General features: G+C 44.4%; 1 protein-coding gene across 1 annotated transcript in view; it reads left to right on the top strand.

The window, feature by feature from the left end:
- PGR (progesterone receptor) overlaps positions 1-19,354 on the top strand; it is a 73,298-nt gene that overhangs the window by 22,835 nt on the left and 31,109 nt on the right. The window contains exon 3 of the mRNA XM_045019407.1: positions 10,246-10,362. Within this exon, the coding sequence (XP_044875342.1) occupies positions 10,246-10,362 (117 nt within the window). The remainder of the gene's footprint in view (positions 1-10,245; positions 10,363-19,354) is intronic.

Below are 19,354 nucleotides of genomic sequence, written 5' to 3' on the forward strand. Positions count from 1 at the left end.
TAACAACTGAGGAAGAGCCTTGTGTAAGCTTGTATCTCTCACTAACAGATGTTGGTCCAATAAAAGCTATTACCTCACCCACCTTGTCTGTCTAATATCCTGAGACCAACATGGCTACAACAATGCTAAAAAGTGAATGTGAACATTAAAAACGAAAACTAAAAACATGCTATTTTGGATGGTTTGGCAGTAATTCTTAGCATCTTGCCAGAAGAAAATGCCATTTTTCTCATGAAATAGGTACTCATAGCTGTACCTATTACCTGTACGCAGAGGACATTTTCAGATTGTCCTTACTGTACATCTGCAGAACAACTTTTGCTGAACACATGCTTATTTTACCAGAAATGAGCAAAGAAAGGGGATACGAAAAACAGCAGCTGAGTTACATAACCACCATCTCAAACTTGTTTATTACCATTGGCAGTAAATAGCTAAATCAAACAACAACTGCTCTGAAAATAAATACACACATGAAAAGAAGCGATGATTGAAACAACATTCGCAGGTCCACACCAGAAAGGAGGAACACAAATTTCACAAGTTTGGATGCTTCCCTGTACTTGAGCCATACCTTTTTTGCTTTGTATAATTGAGCTGACAATGTCCAACTAACATGTTTTTCTATTGATATTTTGATACTTCCACCTACTTGAAGTCCTGGTTAGAATTAGGAGGTACCGAAACATGGAGGTGGGGAAAATTTAAAAAGTTTTAAACACCAAAGAATAAATTTGAGGTTAATTTGGATGGATAAGTGAAGGTGGAGATTGATTTTTTTGTCCAATCAGGTTGTCCCATCCATAATTAAAATGATTGGCAATACAGTTGCAATCAAATAATCATGGGATAGAATAATAATGTTTTAGAGCATAATTTTGACCTTAACTTGAATTAGAGAATTACAAATTATTATTTGTTGTATTTGACTACAACATTATGTATTGGCAATAGAATGCTAATAAGATTACAGCATTGCTGGAATGTAATTCACCTTAAAATAACATCCAGACAATAAGATTCAATTTTAGCACACACAAAATAAAGCCTGACATTCAAGTAATTACACAACTCTTTCAATTTGACTAAAATTCTTTACAGTCAAATTTTAAAATTTTGTTTTTGCTAAGGAAAATCTACTGAAGCAAGAAAGTATCCATAACACCAGGAAGAATACACAAATCCTAAAATTGCAAGACCAGAAAAAACTACTTCATACGTCATTCAGTCTGATCCACCTGGTTCTGCCTTGCTTGCACTAGTGATTCTTGAATCTTTTCGGTGCCCAAAGAATTTCCCTTTGGAGACTGTTCCACTGTCCAAATGTATTTACTGTTAAGAACTGTTTCATCATACTGTGGCAAAGTCCCGTCTCAGTCTCCCCAGCCTCTGCTGTTTTTAGCTCTGGTGAGACCGGCTTGGGTAATGCAGTCCCCCTTAGAACTCAGGGGAAGTCTGTCCCCTGTCTTCCCATCAATCTTAGTTAAAGTATTTTTTACCCTGCCTTGTAGGAGAGCGTCCTGCCACTCCTCCTGGGGAGGCTTGCTGCTTCAACACTCCTGGCAGCCGGGCTCCTTCTCTCTCTGCGTTTTTTTCCCCCCTTCCTTCCTCCCAGGAAGGGGTTTAAAAAGGTCTCAGGCAGCTTCAAGTTGGAATCAGCTGATCCTAATTTGCTACCTTGGTAACCCTTTCTCAGCTGAACCTGGTTGACCTGTAGTTGCCTCCCAGTTGATAAGGAGGAGGGCCTTTTAACCCTCTGGGACTGACTCCTCCCCCCCTCTTGCAACTGTCTGTCCTGAGTTTATCACACATCCCCCCCCCTGCTCAACACTACAGGGTTGGGCTACTTGGGTCGGCAAACAGTGTACCCTTGAAAGGCCATCCGCGTTGCCATGCTTGATTCCAGACCTATGTTGTACTCTGAAGTGGAAGGGTTGTAGCGACAGGAACCACCTGGTCACTCTCGCATTTTTCTCTTTGTTTTGGTGCATCCACTTCAGAGGAGCATGGTCCATGACAAGGGTAAACTTCCGTCCGAGTAGGTAATAGCGAAGACTTTCAATGGCCCACTTTACGGCCAGGCATTCCTTCTCTACTACGGCATATTTACGTTCCCTGGGCAGGAGTTTCCTACTGAGGAACAGGACGGGGTGTTCTTCCGCTCCAACCAGTTGTGAAAGCACCACTCCCAACCCAACCTCTGAGGTATCCGTTTGCAAGATAAACTCCTTCTCCCAGTCTGGAGCTACCAGCACTGGGTCGGTGCAGAGCGCGGTCCGCAAATCTGCAAACGCCTCCTCAGCCGCGCTAGACCATCTCACTATATCCGGGCCATGGGCTTTCGTTAGGTCAGTTAGCGGGCATGCCCTGGTGGCGAAGTGGGGGATGAACCGCCTGTAGTACCCCACCAGCCCCAGGAATGCTCTGACCTGTTTCTTCCAGACAGGTCGGGGCCAATTCTGTATTGCCTCTAACTTGTTGAGTTGGGGCTTCACCACACCTTTCCCCACTATATATCCAAGGTATTTGGCTTCCGCTAGCCCAATTGCGCATTTGGAGGGATTTGCAGTCAGCCCCGCCTTCCTCAAGGTGTCCAGGACTGCTTCCACCTTCCCCAAGTGCGTCTCCCAATCCTGACTATGTATAATGACGTCATCAAGATAGGCGGCCGCATACCTGCCATGTGGGCGCAACAGTTTGTCCATGAGCCGTTGGAAGGTTGCAGGAGCCCCATGTAAACCGAAAGGGAGGACAGTGTATTGATACAGTCCCTCTGGAGTTGAAAAGGCCGTCTTCTCTTTGTCGGCCCTGGCCAAGGGAATTTGCCAATAACCCTTAGTCAGGTCAAGGGTGGACAAAAATCGTGCTTTCCCCAGTCGGTCAATTAGCTCATCTATCCGGGGTATAGGATACGCATCAAATTGGGACACCTCATTCAGTTTCCGGAAGTCATTGCAAAATCTCATACTGCCATCCGGTTTAGGTACTAGGACCACGGGGCTTGACCATTGGCTATGAGACTCTTCAATGACCCCTAACTTCAACATTTTCCTGACTTCTGACTTGATCTCTTCCCTTTTTGCCTCCGGGATCCGGTATGGCTTTACATTCACCTTCACTCCAGGCTCTGTGAGGATGTGATGGTGAACCTCAGTAGTCCGGCCTGGCTTTTCTGAGAACACGTCCTGGTTGCGTTCGATCATGTTGATCACCTCCGCTCGTTGGTCAGAGGTCAATTCTGGGGATATTCCCACTTGGCCAGGCAGGTTGCTCTTGGGAGGAGGTGACCCTATAGTGACCACATGCGCTTCTCTGTCTTGCCAAGGTTTCAACAGGTTCACATGATAGATTTGTTCCAGCTTCCGGCGTCCGGGCTGTCGGACTTTGTAATCGACCTCTCCAATGGCTTCTATTATCTCGTACGGCCCCTGCCATCTGGCCAGGAGCTTGCTCTCTGCTGTGGGTACGAGTACCATCACCCGATCTCCCACCTGGAATTTTCAGATCGTCGCCTGGCGATTGTAATATGTTTGTTGGGCCCCTTGTGCCCTCTCCATGTGCTCCCGCACTATGGGAGTGACTTGGGCTATCCTGTCTTTCATCTGCAACACATGCTCGATGACGTTTCTCCCTGGGTTCGGCTGTTCCTCCCAACTTTCTTTGGCAATGTCCAGTATGCCACGGGGGTGGCGACCATATAACAGTTCGAACGGGAAAAACCCAGTCAAAGTCTGAGGCACCTCCCTGATCGCAAACATTAGGTACGGTAGCAGGGTGTCCCAGTTCCTCCCATCCCGGCTCACCACCTTTCGTATCATGTTCTTCAACGTCCTATTAAAACGCTCGACGAGGCCATCGGTCTGCGGATGATAGACTGATGTCCTTAGGGTCCGTATGTGGAGCATTGCACATAGATCCTTCATTAATTTAGACACAAAGGGAGTTCCTTGATCTGTCAGGATCTCTTTGGGTATTCCCACTCTAGCGAAAATTTGGATTAATTCTTTAGCTATGGTCTTGGACGTAGTGTTCCGTAGGGGAATGGCCTCGGGGTATCGGGTGGCGTAATCTAGCACCACCAGTATGTACTGATGGCCTCGGGCTGATCTTTCTAACGGCCCTACTAGGTCCATAGCTATCCGCTCAAAGGGGACTTCAATAATCGGGAGAGGTACCAAAGGTGCCCTTAAGCGTGGTCGGGGCCCGTGTAACTGGCATTCTGGGCAGGAGGCACAATATCGTCGGACCGCCGCATATATTCCAGGCCAAAAAAACCTCTGCAGAATTCGGTCCAGGGTTTTATCTACCCCTAGATGTCCCCCGAACAGATGGCTGTGGGCTAGCTCCATCACGCCCCTCTGATGTTTCTGTGGTACTAGGAGCTGTTCCACGACTTGCTCTTGGATACGGATGACTCGGTACAGCAGATCCTTCTTGATCATATAATACGGCCCTGGGCCCTTGGCTCTCCCTTCCACAGGGACCCCATTCACCTCCACTACTTCTTTGCGAATGTTCTGGTATACTGGATCATTGGCCTGATCCTGTCCAAAATTTTCTAGTGAAGGTCCAATTTGCCCAAACTCAGAGGGTTCTATTCCCCCCCCCTTCAAGGGAGGTCCCTGGGGAACTGGGCCCGGCTATTGGCTCCCCAACCTCCTGCCTAGTCCCCTTGTCAGTTGGGCCAACTCTCTCCCCTACGAGTATAGGCTTCTGGTTCTGGGCCAAGATGCTCGTTCCCCATCTCTTATCTGCCCTCCTTTCTCGCCGAGTCTTCCTGGTTTTCCCAGGGGGCGAGAATAAATCCTGGGCAAATTCTTGGAAGGCTGGGGGGTTGCTAACTATTGAGGCCACCCCATTGCTCTCTGGGGTGTTATCTTCGTCTGGCTCCTCTCCAGGAAGTAGACTGCCAAACCCTGGGAAGTCTCGTCCTATGAGGACTGGGTAGGGGAGTTTCGGGACCACCCCCGCCATCACCTTAGTGGGGTTTCCTTGGACCTCTATTTTCACTCGGATGGTCGGGAGTAATTGACATCCCCGTGGACACAGGATATTCCTGTGCGCTTGGCCCGGGATAGTTGATCATACCCGACCAGCTTTCCCGAGACCAGCGTGACCGCACTTCCTGAGTCTACTAACGCGGTGGTCTTTATACCATTCATTTTAACTTGCCTAGTATATCTATGAGGGACCATCGCTACTCCCACTAGACTTATCAGGTCACATGGCTCTTCTAGGTTTCCCAGGTCGCATTGCATGGGCTCCTCTAGGTTTGGGCAGCTATATGCCCTATCTCTCCACATGCATAGCATCGGTTCCCTCCTCGGGGCAGCCCCTTAATTTTTGGGCTGTGAGGCTTTACCCTCTGAGTCTCTCTCTCCCAGTCCCCAGGTCCCTCCGAGTACTTTGGCCGCTCTTCGTCCTCCTTCTTCCCTGCCATAGTGCGGCCTGGAGCTATGGCAACTCGGGCCCTTGGTAGATAGACTTGTCTCCTATCCTGGCGCTTCCCTTCCCCAGTGGTCCGAGAGAGTTCCTGTGCTGCTAGGCGTCTCTCTACGAGGGCAACTAGCTCATCATAGGAGGAGGGATCGTTCTGACTGACCCATCCTCGTATGTCGGGCGGTAGCCCTCTCATGTACCTGTCCACAACTATGGTCTCCACGACTTCCTCCGGCCGGCGGGTCTCGGGGCATAGCCACTTCCGGGCCAGATGGATCAGGTCGAACAGCTGGGACCTCGGGGCTTTGTTGGCTCGGTATTTCCACTCATGGAACCTCCACTTATAGCTGTCGTCACGCCAGACCTCGCCAGGATCTCCACCTTTAGCTGGGAGTAATCTGAAGCTGCTTCTGTTGTCATATCAAAATATGCTTTCTGTGCCTCCCCACACAGAAAAGGTGCCAGGATACTGGCCCACTGGTCTTGGGGCCAGGCCTCCCGCCGGGCCGTCCTCTCAAACGCAAGGAGATATGCCTCCACGTCATCATCCATCGTCATCTTCTGTAAGTAGCGGCTTGCGTGCAGGGGCCGAGTCCCATGGGGGCCGTGCGTTAGGGTGGTCAGGGCCTTTAACTGGTTCACAACCTCATGCAAGGTGGCTCGATCCTGAGCTGCCTGGCTCATCAGGAGTTGATTTGTCTCCTGCTGCATTCGCACCGCCTCCTGCTGGGCAGCCATCTGCACCCTGGTAGCTTCTTGTTGGGCCGCAGTAGCCTGCACCAATGCCTTCACTACATCTTCCATTTTTTTTTTTAGGGGGGTGTTTTACCCTGCCCCGAGACGGTTTGCCGCAAAGTCTCACTCAAATCCCACCCCTGACACCACGTGTGGCAAAGTCCCGTCTCAGTCTCCCCAGCCTCTGCTGTTTTTAGCTCTGGTGAGACCGGCTTGGGTAATGCAGTCCCCCTTAGAACTCAGGGGAAGTCTATCCCCTGTCTTCCCATCAGTCTTAGTTAAAGTATTTTTTACCCTGCCTTGTAGGAGAGCGTCCTGCCGCTCCTCCTGGGGAGGCTTGCTGCTTCAACACTCCTGGCAGCCGGGCTCCTTCTCTCTCTGCTTTTTTCCCCCCCTTCCTTCCTCCCAGGAAGGGGTTTAAAAAGGTCTCAGGCAGCTTCAAGTTGGAATCAGCTGATCCTAATTTGCTACCTTGGTAACCCTTTCTCAGCTGAACCTGGTTGACCTGTAGTTGCCTCCCAGTTGATAAGGAGGAGGGCCTTTTAACCCTCTGGGACTGACTCCTCCCCCCCTCTTGCAACTGTCTGTCCTGAGTTTATCACAATACCTAACTAAACTTTTCCTTCCTTAGTATCCAGCTGTTGCTGTTTGTTCTACCATCTTCAACCCTTTGAATGGTTTCTGTTCTTCACTAATTTGTTTCCATTTAAGGAACACCACCATGTGAATAGAAACTGTTTAAAAATGTACTTGTCACTTCTTACTCTTCATGCTTCTGTGGGGCTGCTGCAGTCTCCTAGCCACTTCCTGGTGATGCAAGACGTTTGTGCATTGTATAATCAGCTTCTAGCAGTTTCTTAAAATGATGTAGCACCTTGTATCACTAAAATGGGTTAATTAAGAAGTTTTCTATTATGAATTTTGTGGTGTAGACAAGTGGCAGCTCTATTATAAGAACCGCAGTAAATTCACCAAAAAGGGGTTATTGAAAATAAGCAAACAAATCAGTATCGGAATCAAATCAGAATAATACATGGGATTGTAAAAATCTGTAAAAGTTTTCCTCAATGAATGTATATTATGGTTAGGGCCTATGTGTTCTGCAGCCACATAATTTGCAACAAAATTCACCTCTTGACACAGAATTGTGTGCCAGAGTCTGGTGTTTCATTTTTTAAAAAAAGTTTCTAGCCCATATGGTTGAGCTCGGTGGGACTACACATATATAAAAAGTTTGTTGATCATTAGATTCTAAGACCAGAAGAAACCACTGTGATCATCTAGTTTGACTTCCTGTGTAGCACAGATCATGGAACTTCCTCAAAGTAATTCCTAGAGCATTTCTTTTAGAAAAACATCCAGTCTTGATTTAATAATTGTCAGTGATGGAGAATTCCGCACAACCCTTGGTAATTCATTTCAAATGATTAATTGCTCTCACCATTAAAAATATACACCTTATTTCTAGTCTGAATTTGTCTAGCTTCAACTTCCAGCCATTGAATCGTGTTATATCTTTCTCTGCTAGATTTTAAGAGACCAATATTAAATATTAGTTCCCCATGTAGGTACTTATAGACTGTAATCAAGTCACCCAATAATCATCGCTTAGTTGAGCTAAATAGATTGAGCTTATTGAGTCTATCACTATAAGGCATATTTTCTAATCCTTTAATCATTCTTGTGATTCTTCTGTGAACCCTCTCCAACTTATCAACATCCTTCTTAAACTGTGGGCACCAGAACTGGACACAGTATCCCAGCAATGGTTGATCCCATTTTAGACCTTACCACTGCTTTCCCTGATTAAAAAAAAGTTTAATGAACTTATTTATATGGCAAAAGCTGTATTTTCTTGGCATGACTAACAGACAAAGGTAGAAGAGTAAAGATTGTACAGTGGTTCAGGAACCAGCCTGGGACTCATGAGACCTGGGTTCAATTCCTCCTATGATGGATGCTTCTGATGTGAATTTGGCTAAGTCATTTAGTCTCTCTGGCCCAGATTTTGGACAGTATTTAGGAGTTGAAGTCAGGGGTGAATGTAACTGAGGACACTTACCGGTACAGGGCGGGGGGGGGTGGCTCTGGCCCCCAGAAAGGGCGGTGCCTCGGGTGGAAGGGGTCAACATCCCCCAGCCCGCCCTTGGCCCGTGCTGCCCAGGGCTCCTGTGTTGATTTAAAGGGCCTGGAGCACCGGATGCCACTGCTGTGGTAGTAGCAGCAGCGTCCGGAGCCCCGGGCCCTTTTAAATTGCCATCCCCAGGGCAGCTACTCCCTTTGCCCCCACCCTGCCCGTCAGTGGCCGGGGGTGGGGCAAAAGAGGCAGGAACGTTAAAGCGCTGCAGAGTCCTTTGCCGCAGCAGCGCATTAATGTTGCTGTGCCTCCCTACGTCACCCCCCGTCAGCGGCCCTGCCGGTACGGACCCTACTGGCAGGGCCCCCGACAGGGGAGGCAAAAGGAGCAGGGACATTAAAGCGCTAAAGCCTGGGCTGGGTATGGGCCAGTGTGGGTTCTTACCGGTACGGAATACCGGCCCGTACTGGCTCACTTTCACTCCTGATTGCAGTATTCAACATTGCAATGTCTACCTGATTTATTAATCTAAATCTAATTTTCGAAAGGTATTTAGGCACTTAGGAGCCAAAATCTCATTGGCAGTTGAAGAGATTTAAGCTTCTAAGTGCCCAAATCCTTTTTGAAAATGAGATTTAGGCACCTAAATCCATTAGGCACTGCAACAATGAGCACAGCAATGCCTAAATACCTTTTAAAATCTGGGCATCTGGGCCTAGTTTGCCATCTGTAAAACTGAGGTAATAGTACTTTCCTACCTTACAGTGGTGGTGTTAGCATAAAAATAAATTAAAGATTGTGAGATGCTCAGATACTGTGGCAATGGTGGCCATACAAGTGTGTTAGGTAGATAAATAAAAGTACATATACATTTCTTTTGTGTGTATTCCCTTTAGATGTCACCGTTACATGTTTTTCTAAAATATATATAAATATATATATTTCTATTTCATAACTTTTATAAGACATACATGTGCTTTGCTTTGTCAGTATTGTGCCTTAAGCCTGTCAATATATAATGGGTTTGATCAGTACTTAGTTTATCATGAAAGAGATGCTGGGGCTCAAACAATTTTATTTACTTTCAAGCCCAGGCACAAATTAAGTACTGGGTTTGGTGTTCCTGTCTGCTGTGAAATCTGGAGGGTAACAAATAGAATTGAAAAAGGAATAGACATTTTCCAAGAGCAATGAAAGGGGTTGCAGGGCAAATGTAGCATTCTAACAGGGCCCATTCCTGGGATGCTGAGTGCCCCAGATTCTGTGGCCTGAAGCAGGAATTGAGGATATCCATCCCCTTGCAGGAGGTGCCCGACCCCTCAAAGGAAAGCACCCTCAATTACGTCTGTTAGTCTATAAGGTGCCACAGGATTCTTTGCTGCTTCTACAGAACCAGACTAACACGGCTACCCCTCTGATACCTGGGAAATGGAGAAACAATGTTTTACAAGAAGTGAAATAAGATCTGAGAAAAGACCCAGAAAAGGAGAAATCTCAAACTTGGTCCTATTAGCTGATTTATGTACGAAATGTCAATTGTACAGTAACATGAACAGTATATATTGTCCATGCCCTATTTTGGAACTATAGAAGACTGGTGAACATTAAGAAGCCAAAACAATTACACCTCTACCCTGATATAACGCTGTCCTTGGGAGCCAAAAAATCTTACCGCATTATATCGAACTTGCTTTGATCCACCAGATCCACCGGAGTGTGCAGCCCCGCCCAACTGGAGCGCTGCTTTACCACGTTATATCTGAATTAGTGTTATATCGGGTCGCGTTATATCGGGGTAGAGGTGTACTATAATAAAACTGTCAGCTGGTAAGATCTGCAAGATAACATTAAAAAATCTCTAGTGATTTTTGTAATGGGACCATCAGCCGTTGGTTTGAAGTCTCTTTAATTTTTGGCTCACCATACACTGGTTCAGAGATTGTGTCAAGACTATCAGAAACATTGTGTTAATTCTGGGTTTTTCTTGTTTACAGGACAGCATAACTATTTATGTGCTGGAAGGAATGACTGCATAGTTGATAAAATTCGTAGAAAGAACTGTCCAGCATGTCGCTTGAGGAAGTGCTGTCAAGCTGGCATGGTTCTTGGAGGTAAGATTCTTATAAAGCCTGGATTTAGAAAAATAACCAATCAAGAACTTGACTGCAATCCATTTAGTGTAAATATTACTACTTTGGAACTTCAGTGACTTAAATAAAGGACATTAAGTTAAATATATATTTCTAGAAGGATAATTTGTCTGGGAATTTTAAATAGTTTTAAAATCATTTTAAATTCTTCTGAATAAGAACACCTTTAAATGAATTCTTTCTGGAGTAAAGTGTGTCCTGTATTGCATATGTATACACTAGGTTGCTCACTAACATGAACTGGTCTTGCTGGCTTTGATTTGTTCATATTTTATTTTTTTGGAGTTGGAGACCTTGTTTTAGGAAATAAGTGGGAGTTGAAAATAAAGTAGTTCATTCTTAGTGTCCCTATCTCTTCTCTTGTGCGCTTCCCACCATTGGTCTGGGTGGATGGCAGCAGCATTCTGTCCTTCCACTTTAATGAGTAGGGAGAGGGCTTGTTAGCTTTGGCACTACATGGGCTGGATACTGAGAGCTGAAAACTCCAGTATGCCCTGGTATACAGTAATAGAACGGAGAGGTTGGTATAGACAGCATTCTGCTTTCTCTGTGTAACCGCAAGCAAAGCCAGTGGAAAGCTGAACACTGCTTCAGCAGACCCACAGCCTGGGAGCCACTGCCCTATAAGGAGACAGTCCAGTTACAAGGTAAGTTTTGGAGTACTTACATGCAGAAAGGACAGATATATATCCCTGTATTTTTCAAACTGATAATGTAGCATTTTAGGTGGTAACTCCCATTAACCATGCACAGCTTTTGAAAATATATGGCTAAGATGATAAGAAAACAGCTATTTGAGGATGGCAGAATGAAGAAAAATGGATAAACCTGAATAATAGAAGAGAATTAAAACAATAATTTAAAAAATACAAAGAAAGAAGAGACAGAATAGACTAGATTCATAGATTCTAGGACTGGAAGGGACCTCAAGAGGTCATCAAGTCCAGTCCCCTGCCCTCATGACAGGACCAAATACTGTCTAGACCATCCCTGATAGACATTTATCTAATCTACTCTTAAATATCTCCAGAGATGGAGATTCCACAACCTCCCTAGGCAGTTTATTCCAGTGTTTAACCACCCTGACAGTTAGGAACTTTTTCCTAATGTTCAGCCTAAACCTCCCTTGCTGCAGTTTAAGCCCATTGCTTCTTGTTTACCCTTAGAGGCTAAGATGAACAAGTTTTCTCATCCTCCTCATGACACCCTGTTAGATACCTGACAACTTCTATCATGTCCCCTCTCAATCTTCTCTTTTCCAAACTAAACAAACCCAATTTTTTCAGCCTTCCTTCATAGGTCATGTTCTCTAGACCTTTAATCATTCTTGTTGCTCTTCTCTGGACCCGCTCCAATTTCTCTACATCTTTCTTGAAATGCGGTGCCCAGAACTGGACACAATACTCCAGTTGAGGCCTAACCAGTGCAGAGTAGAGCAGAAGAATTACTTCTCGTGTCTTGCTCACAACACACCTGTTAATGCATCCCAGAATCATGTTTGCTTTTTTTGCAACAGCATCACACTATTGAAATATTTAGCTTGTGGTCCACTATAACCCCTAGATCCCTTTCTGCCGTACTCCTTCCTAGACAGTCTCTTCCCATTCTGTATGTGTGAAACTGATTGTTCCTTCCTAAGTGGAGCACTTTGCATTTGTCTTTATTAAACTTCATCCTGTTTACCTCAGACCATTTCTCCAATTTGTCCAGATCATTTTGAATTATGACCCTGTCCTCCAAAGCAGTTGCAATCCCTCCCAGTTTGGTATCATCTGCAAACTTAATAAGCGTACTTTCTATGCCAACATCTAAGTCGTTGATGAAGATATTGAACAGAGCCAGTCCCAAAACAGACCCCTGTGGAACCCCACTTGTTATACCTTTCCAGCAGGATTGGGAACCATTAATAACTACTCTCTGAGTACAGTTATCCAGCCAGTTATGCACCCACCTTATAGTAGCCCCATCTAAGTTGTATTTGCCTAGTTTATTGATACAAATATCATATGAGACCATATCAAATGCCTTACTAAAGTATAGGTCTACCACATCCACCGCTTCTCCCTTATCCACAAGACTCGTTATCCTATCAAAGAAAGCTATCAGATTGGTTTGACATGATTTGTTCTTTACAAATCCATGCTAGCTATTCCCTATGACCTTACCTATCACCTTACCACCTTCCAAGTGTTTGCAGATGATTTCCTTAATTACTTGCTCCATTATCTTCCCTGGCACAGAAGTTAAACTAACTGGTCTGTAGTTTCCTGGGTTTTTATTTCCCTTTTTATAGAGGGGCACTATATTTGCCCTTTTCCAGTCTTCTGGAATCTCTCCTGTCTCCCAGGATTTTCCAAAGATAATAGCTAGAGGCTCAGATACCTCCTCTATTAGCTCCTTGAGTATTCTAGGATGCATGTCATCAGGCCCTGGTGACTTGCAGGCATCTAACTTTTCCAAGTGATTTTTAACTTGTTCTTTTTTTATTTTATCTTCTAAACCTACCCCCTTCTCATTAGCATTCACTATGTTAGGCATTCCTTCAGTCTTCTTGGTGAAGACCAAAACAAAGAAGTCATTAAGCATCTTTGCCATTTCCAAATTTCCTGTTACTGTTTCTCCCTCCTCACTGAGCAGTGGGCTGACCCTGTCCTTGGTCTTCCTATTGCTTCTAATGTATCGATAAAAAGTCTTCTTGTTTTCCTTTATTCTTGTAGCTCGTTTGAGCTCATTTTGTGCCTTTGCCTTTCTAATCTTGCCCCTGCATTCCTGTGTTGTTTGCCTATATTCATCCTTTGTAATTTGTCCTAGTTTCCATTTTTTATATGACTCCTTTTTATTTTTTAGATCATACAAGATATCGTTGTTAAGCCAAGGTGGTCTTTTGCCACATTTTCTATCTTTCCTACCCAGCAGAATAGCTTTCATTTGGGCCCTTAATAGTGTCCCTTTGAAAAGCTGCCAACTCTCCTCAGTTGTTTTTCCCCTCAGTCTTGAGTCCCATGGGACCTTACCTATCAGCTCTCTGAGCTTACCAAAATCCGCCTTTCTGAAATCCATTGTCTCTATTTTGCTGTACTCCCTTCTACCCTTCCTTAGAATTGTGAACTCTATGATTTCATGATCACTTTCACCCAAGCTGCCTTCCACTTTCAAATTCTCAACGAGTTCCTTCCTATTTGTTAAAATCAAATCTAGAACAGCTTCCCCCCAATAGCTTTTTCAGCCTTCTGAAATAAAAAGTTGTCTGCAATGCAGTCCAAAAACGTATTGGATAGTCTGTGCCCCGCTGTGTTATTTTCCCAACATATATCTGGATGGTTGAAGTCCCCCATCACCACCAAATCTTGACCCTATCCAAATCTTGGGCTTTGGATGATTTTGTTAGTTGTTTAAAAAAAGCCTCATCCACCTCTTCCACCTGGTTAGGTGGCCTGTAGTAGACTCCTAGCATGACATCACCCTTGTTTTTTACCCCTTTTAGCCTAACCCAGAGACTCTCAACACTTCCGTCTCCTATGTCCATCTCCACCTCAGTCCAAGTGTGTACATTTTTAATATAAAAGGCGACACCTCCTCCCTTTTTCCCCTGTCTACTTTTCCTGAGAAAGCTGTACCCATCCACACCAACATTCCAATCATGTGTATTATCCCACCAAGTTTCGGTGATGCCAACAGTGTCATAGTCGTATTTATTTATTAGCACTTCCAGTTCTTCCTGCTTATTACCCATACTTATTGCATTTGTATATAGGCATCTAAGATACTGATTTGATCTTGTCTCCCAGTTTGGCCCTGACCCTCCTTTCTCTCTGCCATTATAGCCCACACTCCCTCCTATTTCCGACCCATCTCCCAGGTCTCCATGTTCTCCGCTTACCTGTGGGCTTTGCTCACCTGTCCCCGTCAAACCTAGTTTAAAGCCTTTTGAAAGACTAGTATGTCTTGAATGGCATTCATTTAGTGCTGTATAACCTATTAGATTTTTTTTATTAACTTGTTTCAGCTAGAAAAATCAAGATTATGCAATGTGGGTGATTGTATTGCCTCTCCCATCTGGGTCCTGTAATAACTGAAAATATTTATGTAAAAATCTAAAATTAGATTTTTATAACTTTGTACACTTCCAACTCCTGTAATAGCTTCGGGCTCTGATGCTAGATTTTTCTGAACTGATGGTCCCTGTGTTACTCTTATGTTTTAGCCTTTATCAGTGATATTAATGAATACAGATGAAAATTAGCGTTTTCTTTTTACTTCTGAGTGGTAATGTACAATGTCTCCCTCCCCCACCCCCCACCCCACACTTTTTGCATTAGATCTTAGAGCTCTTGGCACTTGGCTAATAGTTTATCTGCACTGCTGGGGAACAGAAGAAATGGTTTTCTCTCTTAAAACTATTTCTTACATATATTACATTATACTCTGTCTTCAGATTACTGTTAATTTGAGCAGGATTTTCTTTGGTGTTTTGCTTTATGCACTTGATTTAATCCAGATCCAGATCAATCTTGGAGCTGCTTATTGCACCAAAGCATAGAAGGGAAATATCCAGCTCAGTCATGCGTTCAATTTGCAGATGTTGTGGCTGGCCACAAATCATAGATATTTAGGGCATAGGGCTCCATGCGTCCCCTTACATCTGCACATGAAGGGGAGCTGGAGCTTGTGCGCACATATGGGGCTTGGGATTAGGGGTATGGAAGGGAAATTGCCATTTACAGTATGCTTACATAAGAACATAAGAACATAAGAAAGGCCGTACCGGGTCAGACCAAAGGTCCATCTAGCCCAGTATCTGTCTACCGACAGTGGCCAATGCCAGGTGCCCCTGAGGGAGTGAACCTAACAGGCAATGATCAAGTGATCTCTCTCCTGCCATCCATCTCCATCCTCTGACGAACAGAGGCTAGGGACACCATTCTTACCCATCCTGGCTAATAGCCATTTATGGACTTAGCCACCATGAATTTATCCAGTCCCCTTTTAAACATTGTTATAGTCCTAGCTTTCACAACCTCCTCAGGTAAGGAGTTCCACAAGTTGACTGTGCGCTGCGTGAAGAAGAACTTCCTTTTATTTGTTTTAAACCTGCTGCCTATTAATTTCATTTGGTGACCCCTAGTTCTTGTATTATGGGAATAAGTAAATAACTTTTCCTTATCCACTTTCTCAACATCACTCATGATTTTATATACCTCTATCATGTCCCCCCTTAGTCTTCTCTTTTCCAAACTGAAGAGTCCTAGCCTCTTTAATCTTTCCTCATATGGGACCCTCTCTAAACCCCTAATCATTTTAGTTGCTCTTTTCTGAACCTTTTCTAGTGCTAGAATATCTTTTTTGAGGTGAGGAGACCACATCTGTACACAGTATTCGAGATGTGGGCGTACCATGGATTTATATACGGGCAATAATATATTCTCAGTCTTATTCTCTATCCCCTTTTTAATGATTCCTAACATCCTGTTTGCTTTTTTGACCCCCTCTGCACACTGCGTGGACATCTTCAGAGAACTATCCACGATAACTCCAAGATCTTTTTCCTGACTCGTTGTAGCTAAATTAGCCCCCATCATGTTGTATGTATAGTTGGGGTTATTTTTTCCAATGTACATTACTTTACATTTATCCACATTAAATTTCATTTGCCATTTTGTTGCCCAATCACTTAGTTTTGTGAGATCTTTTTGAAGTTCTTCACAATCTGCTTTGGTCTTAACTATCTTGAGTAGTTTAGTATCATCTGCAAACTTTGCCACCTCACTGTTTACCCCTTTCTCCAGATCATTTATGAATAAATTGAATAGGATTGGTCCTAGGACTGACCCTTGGGGAACACCACTAGTTACCCCTCTCCATTCTGAGAATTTACCATTAATTCCTACCCTTTGTTCCCTGTCCTTTAACCAGTTCTCAATCCATGAAAGGACCTTTCCTTTTATCCCATGACAGCTTAATTTACGTAAGAGCCTTTGGTGAGGGACCTTGTCAAAGGCTTTCTGGAAATCTAAGTACACTATGTCCACCGGATCCCCCTTGTCCACATGTTTGTTGACCCCTTCAAAGAACTCTAATAGATTAGTAAGACATGATTTCCCTTTACAGAAACCATGTTGACTATTGCTCAAGAGTTTATGTTTTTCTATGTGTCTGACAATTTTATTCTTTACTATTGTTTCAACTAATTTGCCCGGTACCGACGTTAGACTTACCGGTCTGTAATTGCCGGGATCACCCCTAGAGCCCTTTTTAAATATTGGCGTTACATTAGCTAACTTCCAGTCATTGGGTACCGAAGCCGATTTAAAGGACAGGTTACAAACCTTAGTTAATAGTTCCGCAACTTCACATTTGAGTTCTTTCAGAACTCTTGGGTGAATGCCATCTGGTCCCGGTGACTTGTTAATGTTGAGTTTATCAATTAATTCCAAAACCTCCTCTAGTGATACTTCAATCTGTGACAGTTCCTCAGATTTGTCACCTACAAAAGCCATCTCAGGTTTGGGAATCTCCCCAACATCCTCAGCCGTGAAGACTGAAGCAAAGAATCCATTTAGTTTCTCCGCAATGACTTTATCATCTTTAAGCGCTCCTTTTGTATTTTCATCGTCAAGGGGCCCCACTGGTTGTTTAGCAGGCTTCCTGCTTCTGATGTACTTAAAAAACATTTTGTTATTACCTTTGGAGTTTTTGGCTAGCCATTCTTCAAACTCCTCTTTGGCTTTTCTTATTACACTCTTGCACTTAAGTTGGCAGTGTTTGTGCTCCTTTCTATTTGCCTCACTAGGATTTGACTTCCACTTTTTAAAGGAAGTCTTTTTATCTCTCACTGCTTCTTTTACATGGTTGTTAAGCCACGGTGGCTCTTTTTTAGTTCTTTTACTGTTTTTCTTAATTTGGGGTATACATTGAAGTTGGGCCTCTATTATGGTGTCTTTAAAAAGGGCCCACGCAACTTGCAGGGATTTCACTTTAGTCACTGTACCTTTTAACTTTTGTCTAACTAACCCCCTCATTTTTGTATAGTTCCCCCTTTTGAAATTAAAGGCCACAGTGTTGGGCAGTTGAGATGTTCTTCCCACCACAGGGATGTTGAATGCTATTGTATTATGGTCACTATTTCCAAGCGGCCCTGCAATAGTTACCTCTTGGACCAGCTCCTGCGCTCCACTCAGGATTAAATCTAGAGTTGCCTCTCCCCTTGTGGGTTCCCGTACCAGCTGCTCCATGAAGCAGTCATTTAAAGTATCGAGAAATTTTATCTCTGCATTTCGTCCTGAAGTGAAATGTTCCCAGTCAATATGGGGATAATTGAAATCCCCCACTATTATTGGGTTCTTAATTTTGATAGCCTCTCTAATTTCCCTTAGCATTTCATCATCACTATTACTGTCCTGGTCAGGTGGTCGATAATAGATCCCTACTGTTATATTTTTACTAGAGCATGAAATTTCTATCCATAGAGACTCTATGGAACCTGTGGATTCGCTTAAGATTTTTACTTCATTTGAATCTACACTTTCTTTAACATATAGTGCCACTCCTCCCCCTGCACGGCCTGTTCTGTCCTTCCGATATATTTTGTACCCCGGAATGATTGTGTCCCATTGATTGCTCTCAGTCCACCAGGTTTCTGTGATGCCTATTATATCTATATCCTCCTTTATCACAAGGCACTCTAGTTCACCCATCTTATTATTTAGACTTCTGGCATTTGTGTACAAGCACTTTAAAAACTTGTCCCTGTTTATTAGCCTGCCTTTTTCTGATGTGCCAGATTCTTTTTTATGTGACTGTTTATCATCTGATCCGGCCCTTACATTATATTTCTCATTCCTCTGCTCCTGACTATAACCTGGAGATTCTCTATCATCAGACTCTCCCCTAAGAGAAGTCTGTGTCCGATCCACACGCTCCTCTGCAGCAGTCGGCTTTCCCCCATCTCCTAGTTTAAAAACTGCTCTACAACCTTTTTAATGTTTAGTGCCAGCAGTCTGGTTCCACTTTGGTTTAGGTGGAGCCCATCTCTCCTGTATAGGCTCCTCCCATCCCAGAAGTTTCCCCAGTTCCTAATGAACGTGAACCCCTCCTCTCTACACCATCGTCTCATCCACGCATTGAGACTCTGAAGCTCCGCCTGCCTACCTGGCCCTGCGCGTGGAACTGGGAGCATTTCTGAAAATGCCACCATAGAGGTCCTGGATTTCAGTCTCTTCCCTAGCAGCCTAAATTTGGCTTCCAGGACATCTCTCCTACCCTTCCCTATGTCATTGGTACCTACATGTACCACGACCACCGGCTCCTCCCCAGCACTACACATAAGTCTATCTAGATGCCTCGAGAGATCCGCAACCTTCGCACCAGGCAGGCAAGTCACCATACGGTTCTCCCGGTCATCACAGACCCAGCTATCTATATTTCTAATAATCGAATCTCCCATTACTAACACTTGCCTTTTCCTAGAAACTGGAGTTCCCTCCCCCGGAGAGGCAACCTCAGTGCGAGAGGCAACCCCAGCACCATCTGGAAGGAGGGTCCCAACTACGGGAAGGTTTCCCTCTGCTCCCATTGACTGCTCTACTTCCCTGGGCCCTTCTTCCTCCTCAACAGCTTCCCTATCTCCACTTCCCACTGAAGACCCTCTGGGGTTCAGGCTTTGCAAAGCTGAGTGGATGAGATGGAGGAGCTGGTTGGGTTCTTCAGGATTCTGCCTCTACTCTGTAAATAAGCTAAAATATCCAGATGGACCAAGACACTGCTTCCTCTTGGTTTCCTCTTTATATCACCCAAACACTTTTGCATGTAATGTCAAGTGGGGCTATTCATATGCATTAAGTTAAGTACATGTTTAAGAGTTTACAGGCTGGGGGGGTCTAAGGACGTCTCTACATGAAGTTACTCAGGAATAATTCCATGTGTGGACATTCTTATGCTGGAACAAGAGTGCCAT

The sequence above is a fragment of the Mauremys mutica genome, chromosome 1 (assembly GCF_020497125.1).
Source record: "Mauremys mutica isolate MM-2020 ecotype Southern chromosome 1, ASM2049712v1, whole genome shotgun sequence".
Classification (NCBI taxonomy): Eukaryota; Metazoa; Chordata; order Testudines; family Geoemydidae; genus Mauremys; species Mauremys mutica.